This window comes from Pleurodeles waltl, chromosome 2_2 (assembly GCF_031143425.1).
Source record: "Pleurodeles waltl isolate 20211129_DDA chromosome 2_2, aPleWal1.hap1.20221129, whole genome shotgun sequence".
Lineage (NCBI taxonomy): Eukaryota > Metazoa > Chordata > Amphibia > Caudata > Salamandridae > Pleurodeles > Pleurodeles waltl.
In genome coordinates this window covers 718,977,197-718,998,383 of record NC_090439.1, presented here as the reverse complement: position 1 = coordinate 718,998,383, position 21,187 = coordinate 718,977,197, and the positions used below count along the sequence as shown (strand labels likewise).

The window sequence follows — 21,187 nt, the reverse complement described above, 5'->3', positions numbered from 1 at the left end:
CTCAAGCTGCATCTCACTAATAAAACATCATAATCGGATCGAAACTGGTCTGGGGTTGCTTATGACCCCATCTCGAGGGCAGCTGGCTCAGCAGTTGGGTCTGTCTAGATTTGTCTAGTGAGTGAAAAAGATGGTCTGAAATGCAGCTCTCCGTGATCGCCTATGGCTGAGATTAATTCAAGTATTTTTTGATCACCTTTTTGTTTTCGCAAAGTTCAAGCCCAGCATCCTTCTCCAGTTCGGTCCTAGTGGGTGTAGTTGGCCCTTAGTGCAGCGTGTCACCAAAAGGCATGCTGTGCCCTCACCCCCATGGGTTCATATGAGTCCTTGTGCAGGGTATAGTTTGGTTTACAAGGCCAAAGGCTGTGCACAGCTGGTTTGTGTTCTATGAGATTGGATACTGGAGGGGTAAAGAGCTAGGCTATGAACCCAGGCTACAGTATACATGATGTGTTTAGTAAACTCTTGGGGAGTCTGGGTGCATGGGCAAAGTTTATGTGACGTCTTTAATTTCTAGAGTACTGATTGGGGTAAATTAAAGATCTTACCTCTTCCCCATGAAGTCTAGGAAAATCTAATGTTGTCAAATATCTGTTTTGTGATTCTCATTCGCTTACATGTTTTTTTTAATCTCAATTTGGGTAGAGAATTTCAAAGGCGATCAATATATTTCTTAGATCCGAGTCTACAGATCCCTTTTAATTTATCTTTTATTTTTTAACAGCTTGTTGCATCATTAATTGATACAAAATGCCTACTTTTCTTGTTCCATTCAGTCTGTTGATTGCACTATTCTGAAGTAGCTTTTTTAATAGAAGATATAATTTATTTGTTAAATGGGCCCTTTTCACATTTATCTGAATTCACAGCCTTCTCTTTGTACATTATTAAGTTAGTTACTAGCTCTTTAAGTTCCTTTTCCAGAGTCTGAACTTCTACCTTTGATATTATTTTATATTTTAAATATTTTACTAGATCTAATTATAGAGAAACGGTAGAAGCAGTTATAGTTGTTTTCATAGTCTCTGTTATTCAAAATTCAGAATGTCTGTCAACAGTTGGAGAATCTACACAAGACATCAAAGACATCAGAGAGTACTTTAGATAATCATAAAATTGGCACTATAGTCTGCACGACCAAAAACCTTAAACAAATATTAAGGTACTCCAGTGGATCAATTGGCCATTAAGAAATTAGAGGAATTACTTGTAGAACATCTACACATTCAGAAGTCATTTTCTGGGAAAGGAAAGAACTTGGCTTAAAACACATATACACCAGCAGAACGGGGAAAAGACCGGACTGAGGAAAATATATAGTGGCCCATATCCATTTCAATCAAGGACAGGGATGACCCAAAAAAAGATCTTATGGGGAAAAAAAAAGAAAATTATCTGGTAGACGTGGTAAACCATACTCAAAAACCTTATTTAGAATCTTGGCTGACTATTTTAAAGATACTACTTATAAAGATGCATCTAAAAGGCCACTAGAGAGAAACCAGACAGGATTTGACCTGATCTCTCATGCCAAAACTAAAACTTAAAAGGAGGACAATCTGAATGTGGAGTTGTTTAAGACTGAGAGGAAACCTATGGAGTCCATAAAGGAAGCTCTTGCGAGAGATCCATGATAAACAGCTAGCACAGATGTCCTTGAAGATACTAATAGTGCCAGTTGTGCTGACTAAAACCCTAGGCTAAATATGGATAAAGAAAAGAAACACTTTTTATATGAGCCTACCACCATGACAGGTGATGATGGACTACATCGTGTTGCATCCTCACCAGAGGAGCAAATTGTAACTCATACATGTGATACATCAGACTTACTGGATCCCCACCTTGTCTTCCTCTCAGACAGTAGTAAGCATAAGTAAACAATTCCCTTGCAGCAAAAATATATATCAGCAGGGAACTGATGATCATTGAAAAAGTGTTACTGCAGATGTATCAGGATAATCAAAAGGTTTTCGAACACTGGACTGTAATTTTCAGATATTAGTGGTATTTCTTATGAATATAGAGCACTTAACTGGCTACACTGGGTTGTCTATTCTGATATTTTGTTTAAAGTGTATTGCTCCGAACCGGTGTAGGTTGGAGGCAGCAATGGTGGAGAGAACTCTTGGGATGTGCTAAATTACTATAATCCAAAAGTTGATTGTCAAGAAGCACTAATAATATGTAGCTTGTGGGAACCTACGGTAATGGACTAAACTGAAACTTCCCTTGGGCCAGCATCATGCAACATTTCTTTTCACTTATCCTATGCCTGTTCATTTTCTGATGGCATGGTTATCACTGTGGGCTGGTACAGTACTGGGTGATGGACGTGACACATAACCGTTTTGTCTTATGTGCGTGTACGTGCCAAGCAGTGTTGAGCACATTATTATGCAGCCTGTATGAACTACCACTGAATGTTATGGTATTGTTGTTAGCGTGAGCCAGAAGGGCTGTAAATGAACTGACTTTACAGTGTTCTACCCAGGCTAGACGTAGGTCAGCCTGAGTAGTATATGGCAATGTCACTAAAGCCGAGAACTGTTGTAACGTATTGTGGTCAATATATCATAAGTCTTTCTGCTGACATGTATTTATCATAATTGCGTATTTCTCTTTTTAAGAGTAAAAAAGTAAAAATGTTTGAGTGCATATATTTTCTTACTTTCGATTTTCTTTTCCTCATTAGAAACTAATTGCATATGGACATCTGACTGGCAATGCACCAGATAACACAACGCCTGGCAAAAAATTAATAGACAGAATAATAGAAACAATATGCGGCTGCTTTCAAGGCCCACAGACCGACGAAGGAGTTCAGTTACAAATAATAAAGGTAATCTAATAATGTACGAGAAATTAGGTAACAAAAGAGCGTTGAAATTCTACATCACGTATATTACAACATGATTAAATCAGTGCCAAATCTTGTTAAATTTGAGGTGAATAAGAAGATCGTTCCAAAGAAACTAGTATTAATAGCTAACAACTATGCACATGTGAAACAGATAAAAGTAGGTTTTGTGACTCGAAATGTTTAATTACTCTTACTTCCAGTTCATGACATTATCAACTTGGAGTAGCTTTGATCCAAGTGAAAGAAAAGGTACTGCACCGCTGTAAGAGTTAAGGGACGCATGCAGGCTCAGCCCTCCCTATGCGTGCGTCACTTATGTGGCATCATATGTGGCATCACATAATTTTTTTACTTATTCCCGAGGATAGGATTGTTTGTCCTATTCTTCATTTTGCTTGATGTATATTTTGCTAATGCCTCTGCATGCAATTTTTAAATTTGTGTTGTAACTTTTGTGTTGTCTTGCAGTCCTTTCTGGTGTTTTCTCTGGGATTTGGGAATGCAGTTTTTGAGAATGAATTCCTTTTTGCTTATCAGTATGCACCTGAGCTACCTACTTAGCAAACATGCACCACATTATCTTTTATTCAGTATGTGTAGAGATAGTTGTCAGTTAGTTTCTATGCTTTTGAAACAGAAGCAAGGTATTTGTTTCGTCTTTGGTAAGAAGACAGGATTCTTCGTTTGAGCACTGTACTACACTCCCAAATTAAAGCCTACAACTGGGAATATTGCTGATGTCAGCAAATGTAACTCTGCATTGGTGAGAAGATAATAGCCCTTGAAACTGTCCTCCTTACTTTTTTGGAATTGCCTCTGACATACGTCTATGAAGTAAGTCTAGGGATGAAACTGCACAGTTGCTGGGCCATATCTTTGCTACCAGAGAACTCTATCACTCCATACCATATTTTGAGGACTTTGTTTGTAAGAACGGCTGTTTGTACCTTTGTTACCGTGGTTTGCGGAGGCTTAAAAACCTTAGTTATGTCCCAAGGGATTTAAGGGACGGTTATTCAAATTCCATAAAACAGTATCCCATTCTTGAAGATCTCCTTGTTTAGCTGCAGACCATTTACTAAATTGGACTATTCGCCATAGTAGAACCCTCTGGTCTTAATGTTGAAGTGTAAAATCGGTAATTTTGTATGATTGCCTTTTTAATAGAAAAGGGCTGCACCATATGCCTGGACATACGCCCACATCCCTTGATAAAGAGATGGCTAACTGATATATTTAGCATACAAAGGTACAGTATTGTAAAAATTGGTTGTCTTGACTTTTGGTCCTCTCTAACCAGAATATGGATGTATAGAGTACATTTGGCAGTGCTGCCTTTATTGTATGTTGGGCTTTTCATTGAGCACTATGGCTCAAACCTGAAATCCAGCGGTCACATTATGCTATAAAGAGGAGACAGATTAGAAGGTAGAAATGAACGATCAGTGTGTTACATTGTATTGTAGTTTTTTTTTTTATGTGGACAGATTTCAGTCTGTTGATGCTTGTGGTAGAACACATTGTTTGTATCACAATGCAAATACATTTTCAGTTAAAAAAAAATTGAAAATACATCTGTCCATGGCAATTCATAAAAACTAGAATCTACAATCTTTCCTGACAACACAGAAAGCCATGTAGATGGCTGATCATCATGCTTTTAGATATGTCGTTCTGGGTACCCAAAGCACACATAACATGGACAGTCCCAGGGCAGAGAGAAACAACCTCAAGTTATGGCATAAATGCACTAGCACTCTGAGTCTTCAAAGGCATTTAAAATATTAGCTCTTGATAATTATGTACTCCTATGTCTTACTCCTGAGCCCTGTAGCATTTACATGAAATTTGGCTGGGCAGAATAGTTCCCATGTGAAACTCTGTCTACAAAACAGACAGGGTTCCTAAGAGTTTAATGACTTACCTCAGGAATCCCAGAACAACAGGAATTCCCAAACAGATTGGCTGCTGGCATAGTTCCTTGCACTTATGAATGTCATAGCAACAAACTGGGCACTTCTGTTGTCTCCTCGCTCCCACAGATTTCTTGATTGATCCATTCTCAGGATTTGGAAGATGTTTGTAGCAGCATATGGCACTGATGCCGGTTGTTGCCTCATGATGTTACAAGGAGGTATTGGATTCAGTGAGGGCTTCAGCATCGCAGCACCTGGTGTGTAACCCCCCGCTCCCCCCCCAAATCAGCTTCAGTGTTGGGTTGTGCACTGACCATTTTCTTAATAGCTAGAAAATGTTGGAGATATATTCGGAGGAGTCTTGGTTCCATGAGATACCTAAAAGCTCTACCAAGGTGTCTATGTATTGTATTGTATTGTTTTGTAATAGTATGTTCGATGGCATCTGTCGCTGTAGATACGCATGTTCTGCAATAGCTCGCCATCTGGTGTTGGGCCGGAGTGTTACAAGTTGTTTTTCTTCGAAGAAGTCTTTCGAGTCACGGGACCGAGTGACTCCTCCTTTTGTCTCCATTGCGCATGGGCGTCGACTCCATCCTCGATTGTTTTTTTTCCGCCATCGGGTTCGGACGTGTTCCTGTCGCTCCGAGTTTCGGAACGGAAGATTAGCTAATTTCGGAAGATTTTCGTCGGTATTGTTGCGTTCGGGATCGGCGTACTTAGATTCCACACCGCATCGAAGATCGAAGAGCTCCGGTGCCCTTCAGGGTAGTTTTTCGATCCCCCGTCGGGGCCTGGTCGGCCCGACCGCGTGCTGAAGAACGCCGATGGAACGGACCCCGTTCCGTTTCTGCCCCAAATGCCACAATAAATACCCCTACACAGACCAACACTTGGTCTGCAACCTGTGCCTGTCACCTGAGCACAGCGAAGACACCTGCGAGGCCTGTCGTGCGTTCCGGTCCCGAAAAACACTCCGAGACCGTCGAGCCAGAAGACTTCAGATGGCGTCCGCACCGACAGCCCAACAGGAGTTCGAGGAACAGGAAGAGGAAGGTACCTTCTCGATCCAAGACTCAGACTCCGAAGGATTCGACGATACACAAACCGTGAGTAAGACGTCGAAAACCACACAGAGACACATTTACAAGGCCCAGGGGACGCCACTGCCATCCGGCCATGGCTCCACCCATAAATTCGGTGACCGACCGTCGGCACCGAAAAAGGCCCAAACAGTGCCGAGATCGTCCGACTCCGGTCGAGACACCGGCACGCAGCCTTCTCGGGACCGAGAAAGTGCTGGAGACAAGCCTCGACACCGAGATGCCGGTGTGGACACGGCTCGACGCCGAGACAGCGGCACCGACGCAGATCGACGCCGAGAGGTTTCGGCCCCGAAAAAGAAAAAAGTCACCTCGGAGCCGAAAAAACACGCAGACAGGGTTTCGATGCCGAAACAAACTGCAAGCGACCCAGCTTCAGGCTCTTATACAGAAGAGCACTCGCTAACCTCCCAAATGCAAAAGCATAGGTTTGAGGAAGAGCTACAAGCAACTGATGTGGACCATACGCAAAAGCGTATCTTCATACAGCAGGGGACAGGAAAGATAAGCACCCTTCCCCCTATTAGGAGAAAGAGAAGGTTGGAGTTCCAGACTGAACAAACACCACAACCAAAAGTGGTGAAAAGAGTTACCCCACCACCCTCTCCTCCGCCCGTGATTCACGTCTCACCAGCACAAACTCCATCACTCTCCCCAGCTCACACCACCATGAGCCAGGGTGACCAAGATCAGGACGCATGGGACCTATACGACGCCCCAGTGTCAGATAATAGTCCGGAGGCATACCCTACGAAGCCATCTCCACCAGAGGACAGCACCGCGTATTCTCAAGTGGTGGCTAGAGCAGCACAATTTCACAACGTAAGCCTCCACTCAGAACAGGTCGAGGATGATTTTTTATTCAACACACTCTCCTCCACCCACAGTTCGTACCAAAGCCTGCCTATGCTCCCTGGTATGCTCCGGCACGCAAAAGACATCTTTAAGGAGCCGGTCAAAAGCAGGTCAATCACACCAAGGGTGGAAAAAAAGTATAAGGCGCCTCCTACAGACCCGGTTTTCATCACTACACAGCTGCCACCAGACTCTGTCGTTGTAGGAGCAGCTAGGAAAAGGGCCAACTCTCACACATCTGGAGATGCACCACCCCCAGATAAAGAAAGCCGCAAGTTCGATGCAGCTGGTAAAAGAGTCGCAGCACAGGCTGCAAACCAGTGGCGCATCGCGAACTCCCAGGCACTACTTGCGCGCTATGACAGAGCCCACTGGGACGAGATGCAACATCTCATTGAACATCTGCCCAAGGACTTACAAAATAGGGCAAAACAAGTGGTTGAGGAGGGACAGGCCATTTCCAACAACCAGATCCGCTCCTCCATGGACGCTGCAGATACAGCTGCACGGACAATTAATACATCTGTAACTATCAGAAGGCATGCATGGCTCCGAACGTCTGGATTTAAACCAGAGATTCAACAAGCAGTTCTCAATATGCCTTTTAATGAAAAAGAACTGTTCGGTCCAGAAGTGGACACAGCGATTGAGAAACTCAAAAAAGATACGGACACTGCCAAAGCCATGGGCGCACTCTACTCCCCGCAGAGCAGAGGGAATTACAGCACATTCCGTAAAACGCCCTTTCGAGGGGGGTTTCGGGGTCAGAGCACACAAGCCAGCACCTCACAAGCAACACCGTCCAGTTACCAGGGACAGTATAGAGGAGGTTTTCGGGGACAATATAGAGGAGGGCAATTCCCTAGAAATAGAGGAAGATTTCAAAGCCCCAAAACCCCTACTACTAAACAGTGACTCACATGTCACTCACCCCCTCCACACAACACCAGTGGGGGGAAGAATAGGTCATTATTACAAAGCGTGGGAGGAAATCACTACAGACACTTGGGTTCTAGCAATTATCCAGCATGGTTATTGCATAGAATTTCTACAATTCCCTCCAAACATACCACCAAAAGCACAAAATTTAACAACACACCACTCCAATCTCCTGGAGATAGAAGTGCAGGCACTATTGCAAAAGAATGCAATCGAATTAGTGCCAAACACACAAATAAACACAGGAGTTTACTCACTGTACTTTCTGATACCAAAGAAGGACAAAACGCTGAGACCAATCCTAGACCTCAGAGTAGTGAACACTTTCATCAAATCGGACCACTTCCACATGGTCACACTACAAGAAGTATTGCCATTGCTAAAACTACACGACTACATGGCAACTTTAGACCTCAAGGACGCTTATTTCCATATACCAATACACCCATCGCACAGGAAATACCTAAGGTTTGTATTCAAAGGAATACATTACCAATTCAAGGTACTGCCTTTCGGATTAACAACCGCACCAAGAGTCTTTACCAAATGCCTAGCGGTAGTCGCTGCACACATAAGAAGGCAGCAAATACATGTGTTCCCATATTTGGACGACTGGCTAATCAAGGCCCATTCGTTCATAGAGTGCTCAAATCACACAAATCAGATCATACAAACCCTCTTCAAACTCGGGTTCACCGTCAACTTTACAAAATCCAACATTCTGCCGCGCAAGGTACAACAATACCTAGGAGCCATAATAGACACATCAAAGGGAGTAGCCACTCCAAGTCCACAAAGAATTCTAAATTTCAACACCATCATACAACGCATGTATCCAACACAAAAGATACAAGCAAAGATGGTATTACAACTCCTAGGCATGATGTCTTCATGCATAGCCATTGTCCCAAACGCAAGACTGCACATGAGGCCCTTACAACAATGCCTAGCATCACAGTGGTCTCAAGCACAGGGTCACCTTCTAGATCTGGCGTTAATAGACCGCCAAACTTACCTCTCGCTTCTGTGGTGGAACAACATAAATTTAAACAAAGGGCGGCCTTTCCAGGACCCAGTGCCACAATACGTAATAACAACAGATGCTTCCATGACAGGGTGGGGAGCACACCTCGATCAACACAGCATACAAGGACAATGGAACGTACATCAATCAAAACTGCATATCAATCACCTAGAACTTCTAGCAGTTTTTCAAGCACTAAAAGCTTTCCAACCAATAATAGTTCACAAATACATTCTCGTCAAAACAGACAACATGACAACAATGTATTATCTAAACAAGCAGGGGGGGACGCACTCCACGCAGTTAAGCCTGCTAGCACAAAAGATTTGGCGTTGGGCAATTCACAACCAAATTCGCCTAATAGCACAATTTATACCAGGGATCCAAAATCAACTCGCAGACAATCTCTCTCGAGATCATCAACAGGTCCACGAATGGGAGATTCACCCCCAAATTCTGAACACTTATTTCAAACTCTGGGGAACACCTCAGATAGACTTGTTTGCGACAAGGGAGAACGCAAAATGCCAAAACTTCGCATCCAGATACCCACACGAACAATCCAAAGGCAATGCCCTATGGATGAACTGGTCAGGGATATTTGCTTACGCTTTTCCTCCTCTCCCTCTCCTTCCTTACCTGGTAAACAAACTCAGTCAAAGCAAACTCAAACTCATATTGATAGCACCAACTTGGGCAAGGCAACCCTGGTACACAACGCTGCTAGACCTATCAGTGGTACCCTGCATCAAATTGCCCAACAGGCCAGATCTGTTGACACAGCACAACCAAAAGATCAGACACCCAGATCCAGCATCGCTGAATCTAGCAATCTGGCTCCTGAAATCCTAGAATTCGGGCACTTACAACTTACCCAAGAATGTATGGAAGTCATAAAACAAGCTAGAAGGCCATCCACCAGGCACTGCTATGCAAGTAAATGGAAGAGGTTTGTTTGCTACTGCCATATTAATCAAATACAACCATTACACACAACTCCAGAACATGTAGTGGGTTACTTGCTTCACTTACAAAAATCTAACCTAGCTTTCTCTTCCATTAAAATACACCTTGCAGCAATATCTGCATACCTGCAGGCTACCTATTCAACTTCCCTATATAAGATACCAGTCATTAAAGCATTCATGGAGGGCCTTAGGAGAATTATACCACCAAGAACACCACCTGTTCCTTCATGGAACCTAAATGTTGTCCTAACTAGACTTATGGGTCCACCTTTTGAACCCATGCACTCCTGCGACATACAGTTCCTAACCTGGAAGGTGGCATTTCTCATCGCCATTACTTCCCTAAGAAGAGTAAGCGAGATTCAGGCGTTTACAATACAGGAACCTTTTATACAACTACACAAAAATAAAGTCGTCCTAAGGACCAATCCTAAATTTTTGCCAAAGGTTATTTCACCGTTCCATCTAAATCAAACAGTGGAACTTCCAGTGTTTTTTCCACAGCCAGATACCGTAGCTGAAAGGGCACTACATACATTAGATGTCAAAAGAGCATTGATGTATTACATTGACAGAACAAAAAACATCAGAAAGACTAAACAACTATTTATTGCATTTCAAAAACCTCATGCAGGAAACCCAATATCAAAACAAGGTATAGCCAGATGGATAGTTAAATGCATCCAAATCTGCTACCTTAAAGCTAAACGACAGCTGCCCATTACACCAAGGGCACACTCAACCAGAAAGAAAGGTGCTACCATGGCCTTTCTAGGAAACATCCCAATGCAAGAGATATGTAAGGCAGCCACATGGTCTACGCCTCACACATTCACCAAGCACTACTGTGTAGACGTGTTATCCGCAAAACAAGCCACAGTAGGTCAAGCCGTATTAAGAACATTATTTCACACTACTTCCACTCCTACAGGCTGATCCACCGCTTTTGGGGAAACAACTGCTTACTAGTCTATGCAGAACATGCGTATCTACAGCGACAGATGCCATCGAACTGAAAATGTCACTTACCCAGTGTACATCTGTTCGTGGCATCAGTCGCAGTAGATTCGCATGTGCCCACCCGCCTCCCCGGGAGCCTGTAGCAGTTTGGAAGTTGCCTTCAATTATTTATATATGTATCATCTCAACCTTAAATAGGTGCATACTTAGTCACTCCATTGCATGGGCACTATTACTACAATTCAACTCCTACCTCACCCTCTGCGGGGAAAAACAATCGAGGATGGAGTCGACGCCCATGCGCAATGGAGACAAAAGGAGGAGTCACTCGGTCCCGTGACTCGAAAGACTTCTTCGAAGAAAAACAACTTGTAACACTCCGGCCCAACACCAGATGGCGAGCTATTGCAGAACATGCGAATCTACTGCGACTGATGCCACGAACAGATGTACACTGGGTAAGTGACATTTTCATTATATAGCGCTTACTATCTCTGACGAGGCTTTGAAGCGATTTTCGGCGAGTAGCACGCTACTCTGGAACCCAACAAGAATTAGTGATGGATTAGTATCGGGGAATATGAGTACAGTTTTAGTATTATTAGGAGTTAATTTGAGCCGCGGATATGAGAGTTTGTTAGTTAGATTGACTGGAGTAATGGAGGGGTGGAGGAGGAAAGAAATCCAGAAGTGTTAATTGAGAGTATATCCTCATTTACTCAACCCAAAGACTTTTGATGAGTAAAGGGGGATGGAGGAGGGAAGACTCTGAGGAAGGGTTAGGGAGATCATCGTAGGAGGGTGAGATAAATGAGGGAGAATTTAGTAGGGTTGTGTGGGAGGTCATGGGAGTAGAGTGAGGTTTGGTGAGTTAGATGTGGAAGCGGAGGGAAGAGCTTAGGCAGAGGTATTTAGGAGCTGAAAGTAATAGAAAGGATTTGGCATGAGTCAGAGTGGTAATGGAGGATAGTTTGATAGAGACATGACATATGATGATGGGTAGATAAGTGTGATAAGATGAGAGCAGGGATTCATAGATATCTAGTATAACAACCCACCCAGGAGCCATGCAATGACCCACGAACATGACAAGCACAGAAACAACATATGCACACACATACATATATATATATATATATATACATACAAACACACACATACAAACACACATGAATACACACACATATGCACACATATATGTACATACAGTACATAATGAAAACCATGGGTAAATATACTTAGTCAAACAGGGTTAAAGAGTGTGTGTGTATTTTATTGTTATGACATAGTAGCAATACATATTTTCTAAAGAACTATACATATCTGGAAATAGACACATAATCAGAAAAAATATTTATCAACATAGGCATATGCAGTCCATAGTTGCTTGAATATGGTGGTTATGAAGGAAAAAGCCAACTCGAGTAGTTTTCTGAAGACAAGAAAGTTATCTGCGGCTCTTATAGTTGGGGGTAATAAATTCCATAGTTTGGCTGCTTGAACGGAGAAGGATGTACCACCTATAGTCTTTTTCTTCTATGGTGTTTTATAAGGCGGGGTGCCAATCTTGAGCGGAGGTTTCTTTGTTGGATGTATTTGGTTATTTTGTTTCTGATAAAAAGCGGTCCTGTTCCATGTATAACTTTGTGGGTGAGCAGCTTGAAAGTGCATCTTCTGGCAACGGGTAACCAGTGTAGTGCTCTCAAGGCAGGGGAGATGTGGGCTTGCGGCGTTAAATGTAATAGTAGCCTGGCTGCGGAGTTCTGAATACGTTTTAGTTTTTTCATAATAGATAGAGATGATCCATGGTAGAGGCCATTGGCATAATCCAGTTTGGATAGTACAAGTGAGATAGTAGATTGCACCTTGCGTCATAAAGTCTTCAAGGTGATGAAGCTTGTTCGTGCTAATTTGTCCACTTGGGCATTCATAGTTAACTTGGAATCCGTGGTGATTCCAAGGTTTTTAACTTCCTTGGATAATTGAGGAGGTGGTCCGAGATCATCAGGCCAGACACACAAAGGGTCATAACTTTTCCAGCCACCACATATGAGTATTTCTGTTTTGGAGGTATTTGGTTTGAGATGGCTCCAGGTCATCCACTGATCAACGGCTCTGAGGCAACTGAAGATTTGTGAGTTTTCAATGTTTTTTGGGCATTCTAATTTAAGTAGTATTTGTGTGCCATCTGCGTAGTCGTAGCATGTGAGATGGAAATCATTGATTACACATTATATATTTGGCACTGATTCAGATGCCACTTTGATATTTGGAGAAGGATAATTGAGTGATTAGCAAAAGGCTTTTGTTTTGATACAACCCCGTTAAAAGTTCATGTTCCTGAGGGACCGGTTTAGGGTGAGCAGGTTCAGTTTTCTGGAGTCCTTAAGAAAGCTGTGGAGTGGTTTCCTATTTAAATGCTCACTTTAGAAATCAAGTTGTCATTATTTACTGATACGGTGTTGGGGAACTAGCCTTCTGAATAGGTTTCCCATTCAGTGAGGGGCACTCCTAGATTAGGTGTTTTGTTCTTGCGATGAGCCATAATTTAATGCTTCAGTGTCAAGAATGGATACTTCCAAATATAAAAGAACAGTGTCATCATAGCTACCTTACTTGGCTTCTCATCCTCCTATTCACAGTTTGATACTCCAGACTTTGCTTGTAAATTAAAATCTGGAACGATTCCTTCTATCCCACTAGATAGTGCAAAAGACTAGACACTTTAGCTGAAAATTGCTTTAAGCAGTGCAGCTCTAAAATTCTGTATTGCTGGATAGCTCTTTTTAAGATATAGTCATGTTCTGTGGGAGATGGCAGCCTCAACTGTTCTAAGACTGCCTGAACATATAAGAAGATCCTTTGCTCAGTTACGCAAGGTTGTCATGGGCATATTTGAACAGTTCATGCAATCTGGTTTGGATACAGCTGACTTGGTCGCTCAAGACATGGGACTGCCATTTGTACTGTATAGACATTTTTGGATGCACTCAACCAATTTCTCTGTGGATGTTGTCTCAGTTACGGGACATGCGCTTTAATGGGCATTGTTTATTTGGACAGAAGACGGATGCATCCCTGGAAACGGTGAAACAAAGTGTAGCCACAAGAGCATTGAGCTTGTTCTCATCATCTAAAAAATTCCATCACCGATACTCGAAGATCCAGGGTTCAATGCAGGAATGAGATGCAGCACATCCTGCAGCAGCAGACTCCTCTTCAAACGAGACCTCTGTAGTGGTGCTTTTGATTGTAATGAAATCAGTATTACGGTCTGCTGAAGGACAGAGTTTTCCTTGTTGCTAAGCTGTTACAGGGTCTGCAGCAGTGGATACAATCATAGAATTTATTCAAAGGGAAAAGCTCGCAAAAGCTTTGACCTCAGATGACATTGGAATCAGACACTCCTCTTCATGGTTGGGGAACCTCATTTAGGGTTGATGTCTTTCATTGCTTTATGGAATCTTCAGGCAAGGAAGGTACATGTTGGTCTTTGCGAGTTTAGGACTGTGAGATTGGTTCTTCCTTCCATACTGTAGAGATAGATCTAAATTGCTGCAGACAGTACTTATGCAGGTAATTACTTGAACATGTAAAGAGATGTAGGTCTTGTTCCCTGTGTCGAGAGGTGATGGAAATTTGGATTTTGGCTACAGGCAGAGCAATTTGAGAGATTCATCAAGAAATGCTTTTGCCAATATTCCAGAGTTGGGCCCTCCCACTCGTAAATCTGTTATGATCCCTTATATCAAGAAATGCCCTCTCTTCAACTACAGCTACTTCCCTCCTTATGAGCCACTGTGTTGCCTAAGTAATCAACTGGAATTTCCCACTATTCTGCTTTTCCTCCCAGGGGTCATTGGGTGTGCTTTGGTGATTGCCTAGAATTTTTCACTACTTTATGCTTTTTCTCCTGTACTTCTTCTGCCAAAGGTGGTTCCTGTTGGGCCATGAGACCATAGTACCTATATCTTCTTCAGATCAGTCTTGGTCCTCCGATTTAGCTTTTTGGGAAAACCCTTTGTTTCAGGAAGATGGGGAAATTCTACACCTCAGTGTCTAGAATGAAATCTTCATGTTGAAACTTCACAAGCTAACTTTAAGTTCATATGATATGCTAAAGAGATATTTGATATTGTTTTATCCACTAGACACTCTTCTACTAGGGCTGCATATTTTAGGTTAATCTTTTCATATTGGTGTAGCAAGATCTCGTTTTTCCTGTTACTGAACCTACTGCATGTTTTGCATTTTACTACTTATTCGCTTGAACCACATTCGCGTGTTAGAATAGTGAAAATGTATATATCAGCAGTTTCACATATTTGTAGTCACCTGGTAGTGATTCATTGTTTTTTATCTCTCTTGTAGCTCAGTTTCTTCTGGGTTTGAAGAATAAATATTCTGTGGTTCATTCTAGAGGTCCTTTTTATTATATGAATTTGGTTCTCACTTTTTTGGTGGTTTAGACATTCTTTCCCTCATCATTTCTAGTCTTGGCAGATCTTTTCGCTTTCTATTAATATGCTCGGAGGATTAACAAGTTGTAGGCTTTGTTTTCTTCACTGTCTCCTTGTGTGACTTTATGTAGAAGGTAGATCTGAGAGTTAAACCTTCTTTCTTGCATAAAAGAAGACCTCTCAAGCCCCACAGGCAGTGAGTGCATATTTTCATAGTTACTGCAACCTACCTTTAAACAAAGAGAACAAACAGAGGGCCCATTGACTATAGTGGAGCTAGTGGCTTCACTAAAACGTATGATGGAGGAGATACCCAGCCTTGATGGACTTCCTACGTACTTTTACCAGCCCTCCTCCACAATGCTGAGGGATACCTTTCCGGAGTATGTAATGAGATAGTTGAAAGAGGCTGGCTTTCGGGTACCATGAAGGAAGCACTGAGTATGGTACTTCTCAAACCAAGGAAGTACCTTAAAAGTTTAAATTCAAAAGACCACTGTTAAGGTGTTATAGAAACAAAAACCCTTAGTTGTGTTAATGTGAAAAAGGGTGTCACAGAGTTGATATACAAAAAGCCCCCTTCTCCAGTATTGCATCTTTCCTAGATTCACATGCTTTAATCATTCTCTGTTGTCGAAATGTGAATCCCACAGTACTAAAGATAGTAGCAGAGAAAGAACTTACATACTCATTTCAACAGTTTATTAATATCATTTAAAAAGAACCATAGTCCAGCCAATCAGATGACAGCACCCTTTAAAACCCTCACCACAGAGGCTCCGTCCCTCAGATGTTCTATCATACGTCGTGTGATGGGGAGTCCCTGAGCTCTGCTCAGTTTTTTCCACAGTTTACTCATTCTTGAGAAGATTTCTCTTTAGGTCAGCATGTATTTCTGGTCCAGACTCTACCTGCTGTACAATGTCAGAAATAACTAGAAAAAAGACTTTTCAGGCCACGTGGCACATGTGACAAAAAGAGATTACACTCTGATAACCATCACAAAGATTCTATTTATATTCTTCACCCAGAGCATAAACCTGAGGATTGCAAGGTATGTTGCACCTTTTCTCAAAAGAATCTCAAGGACAGAGAAGGGAGGTGTAGGAAATTAGCCCCTTTCTAGCATGGTTACCCCCACTTTTAGGACTGTTTGTCAGTGTGTTTGACTGTGTTCACTGGGATCCTGCTAACCAGGAAACCAGTGATTATGCTCTCTCCTTTAAACTTGGTTGCTGGAACCTTTTTCACCTCACAATTGGCATACTGGTACCCCATGTAAGTGCCTAGCATATGGTATATAGGTACCCAGGGCAGTGGGGTTCCAGGGGATCCCTATGGGCTGCAGAGGTTATTCTGCCCCCATAGGGAGCCCAGCAAAGGGTTCTGCAGGCCTGCCAGTGCAGCGTGCGTGAAACAGATGCATGCACCCGTTTTCACTACAGGTCACTGTGCCAGGTCACTGTAAGTCTCCCCTGTGGTAGGCCCTTTCAGCCCAGATGCAGAGTGCAGGTATCTGCGTGTGAGGGCACCCTTGCACTAGCAGCGGTGCCCCCACAAACACCAGATCCATTTTCCTGAACTTTGTGATTGCGGGGACCCCATTTTACCCATGTACTGGGCATAGGTCACTACCTATGTTCAGCTACATAATGGTAACTCCGAACCTGGACATGTTTGGTAACAAACATGTCTGAATCATACCCCAACACTGTTGCAAGTATTGGAAGTATTCCATGCACCTCTAGGGGCTCCTTAAAAGGCCCCTAGTATTGCTGCCACCCTTCTTACAGGGTTTTCCGGGCAGCTCAGCTGCTGCCACCGGTCAGACAGATTTCTGCCCTCGCGCTGCTTGATCTGATCAAGCCCAGGAAGGCAGAGCAAAGGATTTCCTTTGGGAGAAGGATGTATCACCCTGTACTAGACCCTCCAGGAACTGACAAAGCTGCAGTCAACAAAGAAGACTCCTGCCGGTGCTGCCTAAGCTCCTGTGGACTCTCTGGGATGCTGAGTGTCCCCTGTGACTCACCCTCCTGGGTTGAGTCTTCCTGGGCCTTGCTGGTCCCTGTCAGCACCGCTTTTCCAATAACACAAGTTTGCCTTTGCCAAGGCTTGTTGGTGAAATTTCTGCACTGACGCACATCTGCAATCTTCACTCCAGAGTGGAACATCATCGGCATCCATCAGGAACTTTTCTCCGACTCCAGGGTTGCAGTGCTGACCTGTTCTTCATCACCGTCGCCCAACTCCTGCAAGTACAGTTGGGTAGGTAGTAGCTCCTATTCCTCCTAGACTCCACTGTGACTCTTAGACTTGGTGCCATCTCTCCACAGGTCTCCTTTCTTCAGGAATCCACCACTGGCTTTCTTGCAGTCTTGTCCAGGTGTTCTATTTTTTTATTTTTTCTCCTTTTGGTGGTTTGGAGAAAATCCAGTGATTCACTCCTGCATTCCTGGTGTCTGGGGGGTGATGTGTTACTTACCTCTGTGGCTTTCTGGGACCCCCATTTCCCCTCTACACATTCACATACCTAGGTTGGGCTCCTGTGTTCGCATTCCATTTTTTTAGTATATGGTTTGTGGTACCCCAGGGTCACTATCGGTTATTGCTATTTGCACTGTTTTCTAACCTTTTCTATGCCTATTTCTGATTACCAGTGTGTATATTTAGTGTATTACGTACCTCCTGTTGGAGGGCTGCCCTTCTAGTAATCTGTGGTATTGTGTTCGAAAAAAATAAAGTACCTTTATGTTTGTACAACTGAATGTTTTCTTTCATGTGTGTTAGTGCTGTGGGACTACAGTGGTATTGCATGAGCTTTGCATGTCTCCTAGATAATCATCCACAGCTACCTCTAGAGAGCCTGGCTACTAGACACTGCCTAGACGTCACTAAGAGGAGATACATAGACCTGATGTAAGGTGTAAGTACCTTGGTTACCCACCACACACCAAGCCAGCTTCCTACAGGAGGTTAATTATTTGGCTTCAGAAATGTAAAACTAAGGATAACTCTCTTTCTGAAGAAGATAGTGATGACTCCTCCAGGATGCAGAAATCCTGCAAAAGGATAGATCTCTTGAAAGTGTGCTTTTCCAGTCACCAAAGAAGGCATCTAAAAAGTCCCATCATGGGTCTGCTGGACATTCTGAAAAATCAGAGGAGAGTCCACACACTTCCAAAAAGTAGAAATTACCTCAGAAAAGGTGCATTCAGAGCCTCCCACTCCTTCTTGAAAGCTGGAGACAGTCAAAAGTTAATAAAAATCCCTACTGCCTTTGACCAAGGAGTTGAAGTGTACATCTGAGGCAATTACTCATCTCTCGCTGATGACACAGTTGATGGCCTCATCATTGACAACAGCATCTGTGGTCACTGCCACCACTGTTGCACCCACTTTCTCCTCTGTGATGTCTCTCATGCTGATTGTGTTGTCACCTGTGGCTTCCACAACCGTCATTACCTCCAGAATCCTCTCAACAATGGGACCGTTGACGAGAACCAGACAACCGACGTCAAGACCGCCATTAACGACAACACCATCAACTAGGGACTCCTTGTCAACAGTTGACTAGAGACCACTTGACGATGACACCATTGACAAAGGACTCGTCTGTGACGACACCGTTGATGACAACAGAGTCGACAAGGGACCCGTCGGCGACAGCATTAAAAATGCCAGTGACTGCACTTTTGATGACAATACCATTCTCACCGCTGATCCCTGCCTCTATTCTTTCTATTAACAAAAAAGCGTCTGCAGAGACAGTCCTGCCAGTACATACCTCACTTAGTAAGGTTTTGCCTTTTCCTCTTTCACATTTGTTGGATAACGATGAGGGATCTTTTGTGGTTGCGCATAGCCCTTCAGAACTCCATGTCAAGTACCAATAGAACAAGGATGAGGAGGATCAATATTATGAAGATCAATTTTACTCAAATCATCATCACGGCAAACTGTATTCCACCTCTGACTCATAGAAATCAGGACATTCTGTCCTGATGAAATTGGAGTTGGTTAACAATCTCCAGCATATGCTTCAGGAGTATTACAAGAGGTTTCCTGATGCTGCATCCTCAACACCTCTGCCACCACCTCAGCCTGCATCCACCACGTCTCAGTAAATTACTGTGTCCCTTCCCCGACCGCGTACTCTGCTATTGGCAGTAACTCCTCTACCTACACTAGCAAGTACTTTAGCGGAGCCTCTAGAGGCTGACCAACCGTCCTCTGACTAGGACAGAAAAGAATGGAAAATTGGAGACTCTGCTACCATGCTTAATGAGCAGTATAACTACTTAATCCTGTTGCCATCCCCACCTATGCCTCCACCACTAGACTCGCCACCAGACGACATTGGTGGCTTTCATAATATTATGGAAAGAGCATCTAAAAGGTTTCAGCTTCCCAAACCACCAAGCAATCTGACTGCTTCTTATATGATTTCAAGGAACCAAATAAAAAATCTATAAGAGCTATCTCCACAGTGGATTTCATACGGGAAAAAAGATTAAAGGCAATTAAAAATGAAGCAACAGTAGCAGCTTTGTTGCCCCTACTCAACAAGAAATAGAAGGCTCCGGATGATTCCCTAGGTTGTTTAGTCGGCCATCCCAAGCTGGATTCTGTCATAACACAGGCAGCTCAGCAACGCTTATGAAATCCATCAACCCCTATCACTGCACTGCCTGATAAAGAGGGGTGCTGATTGGTAAACATTGTCAAGCTTTTTTCCACCAAGGCAGTCACTACAGTTAAAGCGATCAGTTCCATAGTGATACTAGGGTGTTATGACAGGAAAAAGTGTTCTGACATGGCTCAATACCTAGACCTCCTGCCAGAAGATGCAGAGCTGGAAGCTAAGAAAATTCCCCAGGAAGGGAGAGAGCATTGTCAGAAATTACAGGCTGCACCATTGATGTCTCTTATGCAGGGTTTCGACAAAAATCAGTAGCACAGTACTAAACATGCAAGGCTGGCTCAAGGCTACAACTTTCAGGCCTTAAGTCCAAAGCAACATCCTGGACATGCCATACAATTGCAAGGACTTCTTCTGCAAGTGTTTTGACGATGCGCTTCAAACCATCAATTCGGATACAGACACCGCCAAGTCTCTGGGCACACTACAGATGTGTAAACCACCATTTTGAGGAGCAATAAGAAGAGATTATTTCTTGTTTCAGGGAGGATATCACATTTTCAGACAACAGCAATTTTTCCAAGGCCAATATCGTTCACAATATACACAACACTATCGCCAGCCGCCTACAGCAGCATACAGTCTAAAAGAGGAAAACCATCATCAAGGAGCAGAGACTCTGCCAGGAAACAGTGGCCTCTTCATGGTGCTGTTTGCTTCCCCCAATTTGAGCAACTAACTTTTGGGCTCTATATCCCATTTTCTTCCTCCGGCTCCAAAATAACTATGGACAGATGAGTCCTGGACGTTGTGGTTCAAGGACAAACCCTGGAGTTTATCACCAACCCCCAGTTTTCCACCAAAAGGGGCCCACCTCCTCATCTCAAGCAACTTCTGTTGGAGATTTCGACCATGCTGGCAAAGAGTGCAATAGAAGAGATCCCGAAGACTCAGTGGGGAACTGTTTTTTACACCCTTTTCTTCCTGGAATGGAAAAAGTCAGGAGACTGGTCCCCTATGTTGGATTTTCAAAAGCTCAACAAAAGCCTAAGAAAACAGTCCTTTCTCATGGTCACACTACAGGATATCTTACAACTCCTCTGTCAAGGGGATATGACATCCGTAGACCTCCAGGACGCATACGTCCTCGTGCCAATTTACCAAAAGCATGGAAAATGCTTGTGATTCAAAGTGGCTGCCACCGGCTACCTATTCAGAATCCCCCCCTTTGGCCTCACCTCAGCTCCCCGTATATTCAGTAAGTGTTTAGCTTCAGTGGCAGCTCATTTGCAGTAAGTATTTGCATCCCAAGAACGCCAAAACAGAATACAGCAGACTTTGGAGCAAACCAAACATCGACCTGTTTGCGACCAAAATCAGTCGGAAAAATCAATCCTTAGCAAGCTGGCATCCCCAACCGGGGTTATGGGAGAATGAGTTTTTGGTAAGATGGTTGAAAA

The 21,187-nt window shown here is 43.3% G+C and overlaps 1 protein-coding gene across 1 annotated transcript in view; it reads left to right on the top strand.

Annotated features, from left to right (window-relative positions):
• The window catches only part of ARFGEF1 (ARF guanine nucleotide exchange factor 1), a 961,498-nt gene that overhangs the window by 186,100 nt on the left and 754,211 nt on the right, over positions 1-21,187 (top strand). Inside the window, exon 4 of the mRNA XM_069220293.1 lies at positions 2,696-2,842. Coding sequence (XP_069076394.1) covers positions 2,696-2,842 — 147 coding nt within the window. The remainder of the gene's footprint in view (positions 1-2,695; positions 2,843-21,187) is intronic.